Source organism: Stenella coeruleoalba (assembly GCF_951394435.1).
Source record: "Stenella coeruleoalba genome assembly, chromosome: 16".
Taxonomy (NCBI): domain Eukaryota; kingdom Metazoa; phylum Chordata; class Mammalia; order Artiodactyla; family Delphinidae; genus Stenella; species Stenella coeruleoalba.
Window position 1 is genome coordinate 79,733,136 of NC_137162.1, and position 14,330 is coordinate 79,747,465.

The 14,330-nt window shown below is 44.2% G+C and overlaps 1 protein-coding gene across 1 annotated transcript in view; it reads right to left on the reverse strand.

Moving 5' to 3' along the window:
* Positions 1 to 203: 203 nt before the first annotated feature.
* The window catches only part of KCNK1 (potassium two pore domain channel subfamily K member 1), a 51,790-nt gene continuing 37,663 nt past the window's right edge, over positions 204 to 14,330 (reverse strand). The window contains exons 2-3 of the mRNA XM_079900425.1: positions 6,335 to 6,730; positions 204 to 1,727 (exon numbers count right to left, since the gene is read on the reverse strand). Coding sequence (XP_079756551.1) covers positions 1,468 to 1,727; positions 6,335 to 6,730 — 656 coding nt within the window. The 3' untranslated portion in view covers positions 204 to 1,467. The remainder of the gene's footprint in view (positions 1,728 to 6,334; positions 6,731 to 14,330) is intronic.

Consider the following 14,330-nt stretch of genomic DNA (forward strand, 5'->3'; position numbering starts at 1 on the left):
AGCTATGGAGTGAGGCACTGGGGCTACAGAGTGGATGTCATTCCTTCTCTTGGTTTTGCCACTCTCAGACGAGATGGGATTTTATACGATAAAGAAGGGCCCTGTTCCAAGGCAGGGGATACAATGTTTGAAGGCTAACAGCAGTGAGCAGGACAGAGCTGGTAACGGTGTGCCCAGGGCCCACAGTGAAGGAGGTGAAGAGGCTTCCGTGGGAGCCCCAAGGAGAGGATACTCTGCTCAGCTGGCTCCCCAGCAGGATGCTGACTTTTACCAACATGTCAAGCATCATCGACTGGGCACGGGAGACTGGGACTTGGCTAGTGGGTCACTGAGCATGCGTCATCACACAGGGTCTAATTTTCTCTTCTAAAATTCCTAATAGCGTCCTGTGTACGGCATTTAAGTGTTGCCTTTATGGTTGCTACCAAAGAGTGCATACCTATTATCCACGTGGAGGAAAACTTTTCTTGACATATTGAAGCATACGACTGCAACCAACTAACATTTTTATTTATTCAACTTATAACTTAAAAAAACTCTCGGACTCATTTGACAGAATCTGTTCGTTTGGAGCGTCTGTGTTCCGGTTCTGTGCTTTAGTACTAGGTGAGAGCAAATCATAATTCACGTCCAAAACAAAATATCTTAACTTTTTCTTCTTTTCTTTTTTTTTTCTTTACAAAATCATATTCTTTGTTACTTGTTCACCTCCAGAGAAGTGCTTACAAACATTTTAGACATTTGAGACATTTAATTGTAACATTTATTGTAGCAGAATACTAAAGCAATTCACTCATAAGTGTGTTATTCCCCTCATTTTATTGCAGCAACTTTTGATTCTTCAGTATAAAGAGAAATCAAAAGGGAAAATCTCTACAGTCTTGGGTTAAGAAGTGTGCTGGGATCCGGTGACCTAAACCGTATGTACAGGATATAAACATATTTATACTTTATATGTACACAGTTAATGGTTATCTAGTCATTATAAATAGTAGGTTTAACTTAGAGTCTACAAAAATAATGATTTTAGATGGGCACATGCAAACCAGGACACATAAACTTATTTGTAAAACACATCTCTATGCTTTTCTTTTTTGCTTTTAAATATAAATGTCGCCATTTAACCATCAGCTAAATGATTTAAATGCAAATCCCAAAGTCCCCAACGAAAAGTATAAAATCTGCTTCTCTCCACAGAGGCACCCTGCTTCAAGTGTTGTTCACCTATTAGTAAAGTCGAGATAATTTTGTCACATGAATGACGGGTACAGACCCCGTTTTCTCGGATTTAAGACAGTTCTCCAGAGTAAAAGCTTCCTTTGCTCCATTATACAAAAAATCTTGCAGACAGTAGATATTTGTTCAAATGTCACCTTGGCTTTTACATACTCATCAAAATGAGCAAAGTGAAGCCTCCGCCCACTGCCCTGAGCCTGCGCTCTGGGACAGCGCGGCAAAGCCCTAAGCCTACTGGTTCGCGGCACCGTCGGCAAAGGCCGGTGACTGGGGGGGCACAAAAGGCTCATCCTGCTTCTGGTCCTCCTTCACGCTGGCCGCTTGGTCCGTGATGGAGGAGAAGGACATCTGGTCGTGCTCTATGATGTGCACTTGATCCTCCTCCTTGTCTTTCTTCACATAGAACATTTTTCTGAACTTCTTCAGCTCGTGGAGCTCACAGAAGGTTTCCAGAACCACCAACATGGCAATAAGACCCAGAAGCAGGTAACCTGTGTGAGAGAAATGACAGCGTCTCAGTGCGATCAAGCCACGCAAGACGCAACCCATCTGCTGATGAATAAATCCATTGCCACTTCTATAATTTCTAGGGATGTGTTGAATTCCACGGGTCAAAGAGGGACGACCCAGAGAAAAATGGAGAATGACTTAACCTCCTAGACCTAAATAGACGTTTCTCCAGAGAAGGCATACAGATGGCCAACAGGCACATGAAAAGATGCTCAATATTGCTAATTATTAGAGAAATGCAAGTCAACACTACAGTGTGGTATCACCTCACACCAGTCAGATGGCCATGATTAAAAAATCTACAGATAACAAATGCTGGAGAGGGTGTGGAGAAAAGGGACCCTCTTACACTGTTGGTGGGAATGTAGATTTGGTCCAGACACTATGGAGAACAGTATGGAGGTTCCTCAAAAAACTAAAAATAGAGCTACCATACGATCCTGCTATCCCACTCCTGGGCATATATATCCAGAGAAAACTCTAATTTGAAAAGATGCATGCACCCCAATGTTTATAGCAGAACTATTTACAATAGCCAAGACATGGAAGTAACCTAAGTGTCCATCGACAGGTGAATGGATAAAGATGTGGTACATATGTACAATGGAATATTACTCAGCTATAAAAAAGAATGAAATAATGCCATTTGCAGCGACAAGGATAGACCCAGAGATTATCAAACTAAGTGAAGTAAGTCAGAAAGAGAAAGGCAAATACCCTATGATGTCACTTATATGTGGAATCTAAAATATGACACAAATAAACTTATCAATGAAACAGAGACAGACTCAGACACAGAGGAAAGACTTCTGGTTGCCAAGGGGGAGGGATGGATTAGGAGTTTGGGGTTAGCAGATGCAAACTATTATATATAAGATGGATAAACAACAAGGTCCTACTGTACAGCACAGGGAACTATAGTCAACATTCTGTGTTAAACCATAATGGAAAAGAATATGAAAAAGAATGTATATCTGTGTAGCTGACTCACTTTGCTATACAGCAGAAATTAACACAACATTGTAAATCAACTATACTTCAATAAAATAAATAAATTAAAAAAAAAGAATGACTTAACCTTCTACAACCCTGGATGAGTCAGAATCACATGGTGTGATTCTGGGAAAAAAAGAAGTTGGGGCTGATAAGGCATTGTTAAAGAGAGATAACACACTGTACTCGCCCAAGGGCAACCTCCCCTCCACTGTATAATCAGTGCTTCTCAAAAAGCTAGTGACATTTAGGAAGAGTTTCTGACGTATTATCAGGAGTGCTTGGCACAAAGCTTGCCACCCTTTTCAGCACTCAATGCTTTTAGCAGTAGACATTACAGTTTAAGCTAGATGAAAATTCCCTTAAGAATGGACGTGGAGGGACTTCCCTGGTGGTGCCGTGGTTAAAAAAACTCCACGCTCCCAATGCAGGGGGCCCGGGTTCAGTCCCTGGTGAGGGAACTAAATCCCACGTGCCGCAACCAAGAGTTCGCATGCCACAACTAAGGAGCCCGCATGCCACAACTAAGGAGCCCGCTTGCCGCAACTAAGACCGAGCGTGACCAAATAAATAAATAAATACTAAAAAAAAAAAAAAAAAGGAACAGATGTGGATACTTACAAGGTCTTTGGGTGTGGTTATTTACACTTTCACTGGGGCCCCGCTAGCAGACTAAGCTTTCCATTATGTGACCAGTCGTTTCTGGGGCACACGGACCATTCCTCAAATACTATGTTTCTGACTCCAAAATGAAAGATAACCCGTTGCTTCAGGTAAAGTGCTATTCCTTGGAATCCATGATAGGAAAATGGTAATTTTAAGTCGATTCCAAGGCATTTAAAATCGGTTTTCAGAAAAAAAAATGGTTTTCATCAGGGAAAGGAACAAAAACACGAAAATGAAAACTCAAAGAGTAACAAAAATCCCAGTTTCATGACCCCAAATGGTAAAACGTTTGAGGACTATTTTCAGAAAATAAATGAACCAGGGAAGTCAGAATCGGTAGCATAATTGGAACAAGGAGGCTGATTACATCAAGAATGCAAAGTGACAGTTTTCTAGTATCTTTAGAATTTGGTTATTAGGGTTTGGTAATAAGATAGCATATTTTAGAAATAGCAATGACATTGTTAGTAGACTAATGGCTAATCTCCTCCTTTTCCTTTATGCACTATGTAGTCGAACTCTTGAGGGCTGACAAAAAGAGCCATGATGTTTCAGACAAAAGCTGCGGGACTTTAGCCTATCCACAAACTAATATACCTTTGGAACGTTCATTTGCTCCACCTGGCACACGCACTATTCAGAGAGCCTAAGAAAACCACAATTCACATGGAAACAAGCCTTAAAACGTTCTGTAAGGATTTAGTACTACATGAAACATTGAGGACATTAAACCGTTGGGCAAAATTTATGAGCAAACAATTAGCACAAGAGCAAAATTTATGAGCAAACAATTAGCACAAGAGCTAGCCACCATAATTAATTAAAGAAACGAATTCAACATCTCTTAAGTCATGAAAAACTTAAATTCAGAGAAGGAGGTAAACATTTTACCCTAATGCAAGACAAGAAAGTCTTGCATTAGGTAATTCTGGTGGTACTGTAAACTCATAGGCCATTTGGAAAGCACTGGGTCAACATGATCTATGAGTCACCAAAGGGCATGTTCACTTTGGGTCAGCCAGCCCACTTCCTGGAAAGATAACAAAGTAGAAAAACATGTAAACATAGAAAAGTATTTACTGCAGTATTATTTATAATGCCCCCCAACTGGAAGCAATCTAAATATTTGATGGAGGGCTTCCCTGGTGGCACAGTGGTTAAGAATCTGCCTGCCAATGCAAGGGACACGGGTTCGAGCCCAGGCCCGGGAAGATCCCACATGCCGCAGAGCAACTAAGCCGGTGCACCACAACTACTGAGCCTGAGCTCTAGAGCCCGCAAGCCACAACTACTGAGCCCGCGTGTCACAACTACTGAAGCCTGTGTGCCTAGAGCCCATGCTCCGCAACAAGAGAAGCCACCGCAATGAGAAGCCCGTGCACCGCAGCGAACAGTAGCCCCCGCTCACCGCAACTAGAGAAAGCCCACGCGCAGCAACGAAGACCCAACACAGCCAAAAATAAATAAATAAATTTATTTTAAAAAATAATAAATAAATAAACAAACAAATATTTGATCGAAGCAGGACTAGATGATGGTATAGGCACCAGATAAAATATTATGCGGCTATTAAAGATAAATATGGTAACTAGAGGAAATGTGCAATCACTCCTGTAACCACTTGGTAAATATTTATGGAACTTGTATGGTAGCCAGGCACTGCTGAAAGCACTGGGTGTTTATTAGTGAAGCCTTTGTCCTGAGTGAGCATGGTTTCATAGAAAAGCGAAAATACATACAGTTCAACTAATCCTTCTGTCAGGTTAAGACTACAGGATAGGGCCAGGCCAGAACATCTGGCTGCCTGAGTATGTACTGTGATTTCCTAGAAGACATGGCATGAGCTGAGTCTTGAAAAATTCCTGAGAAGGCAGAAATGAAAACTATACGTACAGGGGATGGTGGTGGTGAGATGAACTGGGAGACTGGGATTGACATATATACACTAATATGTATAAAATAGAGAACCAATAAGAACCTGCTGGATAAAAACATTCAATTCAATTAAATTCAAAAACAAAACTGTACATACAGTATGATGTAATTCTACACATTGTGGACAGACAGGAAACAGACACACAAAAATAAACAGTTTCTTGCCAATGGATTTCTAAGTTTTCCATGACATTATATTGAATTTTTAAAACATTGTTTAAGTTATAAGTCACTGGCCATCTGAATTTTATGCCTATTTTCCACATATAAAATTCTGAAAGCGGCAAACATGGTCTAACTTCTTCAAAAAAGAACCAGATGGACAAATGAGATGAGCAACTGGTTTACGATTTTCCTGGTAAATGAAAGAACATGATGGATTGCTAACAGGCTACATCCTAGTCCTGGTTTTCTTGAGCTTAAAATAGTTAATAAAGTAGAGCAATTTTTTTAAAGCAAAAGTTGATTATCGGGCTTCCCTGGTGGCGCAGTGGTTGGGAGTCCGCCTGCCGATGCAGGGGACACGGGTTCGTGCCCCGGTCCGGGAAGATCCCACATGCCGCGGAGCGGCTGGGCCCGTGGGCCGTGGCCGCTGGGCCTGCGCGTCCGGAGCCTGTGCTCTGCAACGGGAGAGGCCGCAACAGTGAGAGGCCCACGTACCGAGAAAAAAAAAAAAAAAGTTGATTATCAAGTTATTCTGTGTGGTGCATTCTTGTGCTATCATTTATAGTGTCTCTTACATTACTAGTAAGAAACTGATGGGTACTTTTAAGGTGCCTGGGAAACAATAATTCTCAGTAATAAGGCTTTTGCTTAAAGCATTTTGAAAGGCATCATGATGAAATGAAAGTTATGGGAAGGTGGCAAAATGGAAAACTTATCCATGGAAAGCAGTCAGGGCTCTGATGAGCGGCTCTCCAGGAGTGGGTGAGTGGAGCTTGGAATTGCCAACAGAGCCCCGGCGGGGGCAGAGTCCATGAACCCCAATACTCACACGTGATCCCAATCTTGTAGAGCTCCCTGAATTTTTGATTATAGCCCTCTCCGGGAACATAATCCCCGAGGCCAATGGTGCTCAGGGAAATGAAGCAGAAGTAAAAGGATTCCAGGAAGTTCCAGTCATCCTCCAGGAGGGAGAACACCGCGGCCGGGATGAAGAAGAAGCAGGACACAGTGATCACACCGAGAAGGACAGCGTGGACGATGGCCACCGCCTGCTTGGAGAAGCCCCAGCGGACGTGGAAGTAGAGGACTGGCCTGCGGGTGACGTGGATGGTGACACGCTGGACCACTGCCGTCAGGAACAGGAGGGTGAAAGGGATGCCGATGACCGAGTAGATGATGCAGAAGGCCTTGCCCCCGTCGGACAGGGGCACAGTGTGGCCATAACCTGAAAGGGGAAGAGGTGGAAAACACCGTATAAATAACACACGCCTGCCGTCCAGCCGTCCTCCCCTCCCACCCAGGAGATGAGCCAGACGAAATTTACGTTGGTGCTTCAAAGGCTGTATCCCGTTACTGCAGTAAGATTCAGCAGCGGACGCCATACATTTGGGAAGTCCATCCCCCTGGGTCAGATCCACCCGGCTCTTCCCGACACATCCAAGCCTGGCGTTGAGGTCATTGTTAGGCTGAAACAGAAGCTCTGTGTGCGGGGGAGCTAACGCTTCGTCGTCTTAGGCCATCAGGGAAAATGCATGATAGGATGCCTCTGTGCCAGGAGGGTGTACCCCTCCCCACTCCGCTCCCCCCAACCCTCCCCAGGAGCCTCATTAGGACCCAAAGCCAGTACAGGCTTGCTCCGAAACACTAGAACCAGGCAGATGATGGTACAGTGGGAAGATGGGGGAAGACTCAGTGAGGATTACAGACATCAAGAAACAGGAAGATAAACGAAGATGAAAGCACACCGGGTCACAGGGCTGAGTGCTTCTTTTCAAATATTTTGTTCGATGATCTGGTTAAACGGCACATCCACAAACTGTTAACATTTTTTCCGCCTTGTCATTTCTGTAGGTTCCAAGATGCCATATAGTCCACAAAACAGACATAAAAAACCCCCACCCGTTAGGGTCAGTGGTCAAAACCTATGTCTCTGATTTTCCACTAGGTTTCAGTCATTCCCAAATCAAGCTAGTCAAGAGACTTCATCTGACAAATGGCTGCAAGAGAGAAGCCAACGGACTGTTTTTAAAATCTCACAAGCCCTGGGGCTTCCCTGGTGGCGCAGTGGTTGAGAGTCCGCCTGTCGATGCAGGGGACACGGGTTCGTGCCCCGGTCTGGGAAGATGCCACATGTCGCGGAGCGGCTGGGCCCGCGAGGCATAGCCGCTGAGCCTGCGCGTCCGGAGCCTGTGCTCCGCAACGGGAGAGGCCACAACAGTGAGAGGCCCGCATACCGGAAAAAAATAAAAAATAAATCTCACAATCCCTTCATCCTGAAAGGATGCCCATGTCTGAACAAGTCTGTCCAGGAAAAAGCCAACTAAATGCATTTTTTCGGGTGAAATCAGCTTCTGAAAAAAAACCCTCACTCATGGGGTTATTATTGAAAAGTGGCTTCAAAACCTGATTTCTAAAATATATCCTGCTTAGAAATAACTCTGAAAAACCTTCAGCTTCAGATCTCCGGATTCTCTGCTTTATACCAGTTTCCAGGGGTACGGGGGGCGGCCCAGGTCTATGTTGCCACCAAGAAGCTGCCCCGGTTACTCCTGTGCCTGGCCTCAGCACGACAGTCAAGGTGGTTTATCCCAGAAGGTTATGAACGAATAGGGAGTCCCAGCAATCTACTGAAATTGTATCCACTTGAACATATCTCCACACCTGTGCATTTTCTGTAAAGAGATGCCAGAGCTCAGACGCTCAGAGGATTGAGAACCACTGTGCTGAGCATCGGGTCCTGAACCCATCTGGTCCTCGCACACCTGGCTGCTCCTGGAATGCTTCAGCTGATTCCGGGCGTGGTTAAAGAGGGAGATGAGTCAGTTAGGGTTTCCAGAGGGTAACATGAAGGATGGAGAAAGCTTGTCGAATTCTGTTCATGCAAAAAAAGGAAGCAGCAGAAATGTGAATGCCTCACTTTTGAGGAAAAACACATTACAGAGGAATCAGACTTTATAAGTAAAGCAGCCCATATCACAGAAGACAGGGGCCAATCAGAGCCATGCCAGGCATTAAGGAGGAAGGATATTTTAATGGTCAGAGATCTGGAAACAGAATCTGATCATGGAATCTTATTTAACACAACAAAGCTGACTGGAAAGTGATTCACAAATTTGGTAATGAGCCTCTGACCAAAAGTATCAGGAGACAACAGGGGAGCAAGCAGAGACTGTAAGGGATGGATTGACTTTGGCAGGAATTGTGTAGAGAAAACATAAGATTAGCTGAATTTGTTAGACTACGTAAAAGTCTTGAAGCCATGATTTTATTACTGTTTGGTAGCATTGCTATGAAGTATCTTCACTAAAAGTGTAACACACCTATTTCACATAGCCCACCTCTTCTGTAGCATCTGTTCCAATAAACTACACGATTTCAGTACTAGTAGAAAAAAAAATTAATTTCTAGTTTTAAAATACTTTAGGCTACAGTTTTTACTCTCCAATGATAATAGCTCTTTTTATTAGACTCTTAACTAAACTTCCATTTACTAAAATGTTATCTCCAAGCCATAGAGATAATCATTACAAGACTCTAGGATGGCTGTCTGCAGTAATGCTTTTTTTTTTTTCGGTCAGTAATGTGTTCCCACTAAGAGATTAAAAATCACTAAAGTGTAGGTGCCTCTTGAAAGCCAGTTTCTCCTTCTGATGTTTGCATAAATAATTTTTGTTAGTGGAAAGTACACTGTAAAATTTATATCTCATCTGCAGTCTCTACACTTTCAGTGCTTTACTGAGTACACAGCAATTCTTTTGCAATGGACAGTTGAATGCACCAGACAGAAACCTTCAGTCCTAGTGAATTATAATGAAGCAGTGAATAATTTACTCAAGTTCAGTCAACTGACTCCCCAGATAAATCGCAAAGCAAAGCTCATATTTTTATCTCAGAACCACATTAACATCCTTTACAAACTAGGAAGGATTTAGCAGAATGTTAATACCTTACTTATTTGGTGTTCCTTAAATTTTTCTAAGGCTATGCATATAATTTTGGGGCCCAAAAGATTGAGAATGGCAAAGTCTACTGGAAAAACGAACTTCAAAAACTTAGGATCCAGGGACGTCCCTGGTGGCGCAGTGGTTAAGAATCCGCCTGCCAATGAAGGGGACACGGGTTCAATTCCTGGTCCAGTAAGATCCCACATGCCGCGGAGCAACAAAGCCCATGCGCCACAACTACTGAACCTGCGCTTTACAGCCCGTGAGCCACAACTACTGAGCCTGCATGCCACAACTACTGAAGTCCGCGTGCCACAACTACTGAGCCCGCGAGCCACACTACTGAGCCCACGTGCCTAGAGCCCATGCTCCGCAACAAGAGAAGCCACCGCAATGAGAAGCCCACACACCACAACAAAGAGTAGCTCCCGCTCGCTGCAACTAGAGAAAGTCCGTGCACAGCAACAAAGGCTCAACGCAGCCAAACATAAATAAATAAATAATATAATATTATATATATATATATTTAAAAAACAAAAACTTAGGATACAGAGACGAAACTAGGATGTACAAATGTTCTAATAGAGTAGCCTCCTATCCCACGATTGCTGGGTTTTCTGTTCTGATTCTGCACCTGTAGGGCAGGTAGGAGGACATGTATCATGCGGGTGAGGGCGTAGGGGGCGCATCACACCGATGACAGTCTCCCAAGAAATCTGGCTTCGCCATCTGTCACTCTAACTAAACAGCCCTGACATGAGGCTAGCTAACATCCAATTTGGAGCCACGCCATGCTGGACACGGGCCTTCTAGTTTTTCTTGTATTTACATCCTCCTGAATGAGATCCAAGAGAACCTCTGTGGGCTCCTATTCCGTCCATTACAGCAAGTCACAAACGTGCAATTTCTTCACATGTACCTGATGCTTTTGAGAGAAGTGCCGCTCACCACTACCTCTTGTGGTGACCCTGCCCGTATAAAAAAATACTCTTGGGAATTCCCTGGTAGTCCAGTGGTTAGCAGTCCGAGCTCTCACTGCTGAGGGTCCGGGTTCAATCCCTGGTTGGGGAACTAAAATCCCACAAGACATGTGGCACGGCCAAAAAAAAAAAAACAAACCAACCTCTCATTTATTCATATTATTTAATATAACATGGTACAATGTATGCACACTCCATCTGGAATCCTTGCCTACAAATAAATACACAACTGCAGAGGCACCAGTCAAATGTGATAGGATGCCCTGTGGCCCAGAGGATGAGTTATATTCCAAAGAGGCTCACATAAACATCAGCTGAAAGTTTCCATCAAAACTGTATGTTGTAAAAAAATGATTCATTCTTCAATATGGAAAGTACATTTTCATTGGAAAACTTCACAGAATACTGATGAAAAGGTCCCTTGACCACCCACCTCCTCTTCAACTCCAGGTCTCCAGAGGTGACTGTTATGAGTCTGTAGCCAATAGTTCCTGAAATTTTTCAAAGCATTTAGCTCCATATACATAGATTTCCAGAAAAACACAGTTTTAGTTTATTTCTATCATGAATAGTATACCGCATGCATGACTGTTCTGCTACTGTTTTCTTTCTGATGATTCTGCTTCAACATGTAGTTTTTCACCGTTTGCTACCTGCTTATTGACCGTTTGTTCTACATTATCCAATCAAAAAGATTTAATTTTCTAATTTAAATTTTTCAGCGAGCAACCTGGCCAACTTTGGGATTCCTATTATGAATGCTTTCTTTTCTAAGCATTAACAACTTTCAGGGTTCATTACCTGTCACTCTAAAACCATGTGCTTACAAATGAACTTATTTAATTACAAAACAGAAATGAACTTATTTACGGATATGGAAAACAAACTGATGGTTACCATAAGGAAACGTGGTGGTGGGGGGAATAAATCAGGAGCTTAGGATTAACATACATACACTACTGTATATAAGACAGATAACCAACAAGGACCTACTGTAGAGCACAGGGAACTCTACTCAATATTCTGTGATAACCCATGTGAGAAAAGAATCTGAAAAAGAATGCATATATGTATATGTATAAACGAATCACTTTCGTTGTACACCTGAAACTAACACAACATTGTAAATCAACTAGACTCCAATAAAATTTTAAAATAAATAAAAAATAAAATATGTGTTTATTCATTTTACTCCTTACACTAGTCCTATGAATACTATCTAGTGCTAAGTGATCCCAACTGTTTCATTTCTATATGTTTTCTTTTCCCTCGCACTGTTTTTTAATTTTTTAATCTCTTGAATGATGTTTTTTAGCTCTAGAGTTCAAATTACAATGATCTTTCCCTTTTTCCTATTTTTAGACCTTCTTCAATCTTTTTTTTTTTTTTTTTTTTTTTTTTGCGGTGCACGGGCCTCTCACTGTCGTGGCCTCTCCCGTTGCGGAGCACAGGCTCCGGACGCACAGGCTCAGCGGCCGTGGCTCACGGGCCCAGCCGCTCCGCGGCATGTGGGATCCTCCCGGACCGGGGCACGAACCCGCGTCCCCTGCATCGGCAGGCGGACTCTCAACCACTGCGCCACCAGGGAAGCCCCTCAATCTATTTTTAAGACACGTATCCCTATAATGTCTTCTCCCACCAGCCTCTCCCTATCCTCACAAGCCAAGATCACCTTATGAAGCCCTGCTTCATACAATCGAAATTATCAGAGGCGTAAATAAATGTTGCGGAAACCTGGGCTTCCCTGGTGGCGCAGTGGTAGAGACAGGTAGAGACCTGTTCCCTCTGAAAGAGAATCAGCTCTTAATCTCTCTGTACCTTCCCCAGCACCAGATTGCTCAAGTGGCCACCTACTGAGCACTGTCACTTAATCCCCTTGTTAGGTTACCAGAGGCGCAAGAGGGTAGCACGTGACCCAAAAGCCAATATGAGATCATCACCAGATTAGTTCCGGTTTTCAGTATAGCTTTCCCAGGATTCCACGCAGCCCCATGTATTGTGGTCCCCCAGAAGGGAACAGACGAGGCAGGGTAAACAGGCTTAGGGCTGCCTAGTTGGAGTCATTTCAGGAGGCTCTGGCATGCAGGGGCTGGCCCTAGTTGTCTGGTACCCGGCCCTGGGGTAGTCCCCTGGTACGAGGGCGGCGGGAGAGTATCTCAGAGATACAGCCCGATAAAGGAGGTGCTGGGGTGAGGGCTCTGGACTGGCTGGTTTGGATAGGAAAAGCACACTCACAGGTGGGCCCTTTACCATCTCGGGATTGGGTAAGCCTGGGAGGGGCAGTTCCTGCAGGATCAACAAGGCCCCAAGATTCCAGAGCATCACAATAAAGAGACACGTCATACAGAAGGAGAGCGAAACCAGAGCCTGCCTCTAGGGAGGCACGCCCGTCGGGCTGGCCCAGAAGCAGTGCCAAGCCTGAGCTTATTCTAGCAACCAAACCAGGAAGAATCCAGCGCAGTGGATATGGGAATGGGGAGATGAGCTTGAGAGCATTTAGAAAAAGTCAGGGAATAAGGTCAATACGTAATTACAATGACACTTCATGATACTTCAAATTCCTAGAACCTTCAAAGTATCCTCGGGACCTCCCTGGCGGTCCAGCAGTTACGACTCCGCACCTCCAATGCGGGGGACGTGGGTTCCACCCCTGGTCGGGGAACTAAGATCCCACGTGCCGCGTGGTACGGCCAAAAAAAAAAAAAACCCTCATATTTGGTCCTTGTTAACTCTGGTCTCCCCTGCAGACCTGGGAAGAGTGTTCCGAAGAGAAAATGAATGTAAAGCATTTGGTACGTTATGACCCAGGCATTTGCTTTGTAAGTGTCGTCTCCTTTAATCTTCACATCAGCTCTTTGAGATAAGCATGCCAAGTCCCTATTTTACGGAAAAAGAGACACTGAGATCAGACCGTTTCCCGAAGTTCCAAGAGCAAGCTCGCGGCAGAGGCAGGATTTGAACCGTGTGTTTACCAATCTTTTAAATCAGGCCATAGGGGCTGTGATGAGGGGTAACTGGGAAACACAGAGGAGCGATGATGGCTGACGACGTGGGCGATAAAAGCTGGAGAAATCCCTGTGTGTTCCCAAATCACGGAATACTCGGAGACAGATCAGACCTAACGCAATGACCACAGGGCATGGCTAACCTGTGCTGGGAGCTCCCAGAAACTCACCCTGCCCTGAGGGTCCGGGGCCCTGGGTGAGAGCTAGGCTGTGATAAAAGAAATGTTCACATACTGAGATTTAGGGAGGTCGTTCTGGCTAATACAAGAGATAACTTGAATTTTATGCTAACTAAAAATAGCCTGTTTGGGCTTCTCTGGTGGCACAGTGGTTAAGAATCCGCCTGCCAATGCAGGGGACACAGGTTGGAGCCCTCATCCAAAAATATCCCACATGATGCGGAGCAACTAAGCTCGTGCGCCACAACTACTGAGCCTGCGCTCTAGAGCCCACGAGCCACAACTAGTGAGCCCGTGTGCCACAACTACTGAAGCCCGCGAGCCTAGAGCTCGTGCTCTGCAACAAGAGAAGCCACCGCAATGAGAAGCCCACGCGCTGCAACGAAGAGTAGCCCCCGCTTGCCGCAACTGGAGAAAGCCCGCACACAGTAACAAAGACCCAACACAGCCAAAAATAAAATAAATAAAATAAAATAAATAAATAAACTTAAAAAAAACCCAACCTGTTTGTGGCCTGTCAAATCTACATTGTACATCTGCTTTAATTTTTAAAGAAAAGGGCACACTGACCAGAAGTAAAGAATGTCCAGACAAAACACAAAGATTAAATGCCTCCCTTCCTGGGATACCAAGGCTGGGGCTCCTTTGATGACAAGCCTGCCTTCGCAGGTGCTAAGGCTGTGCTGACTCGCTGTGCATGTGCTGGTCTGTTTCTTT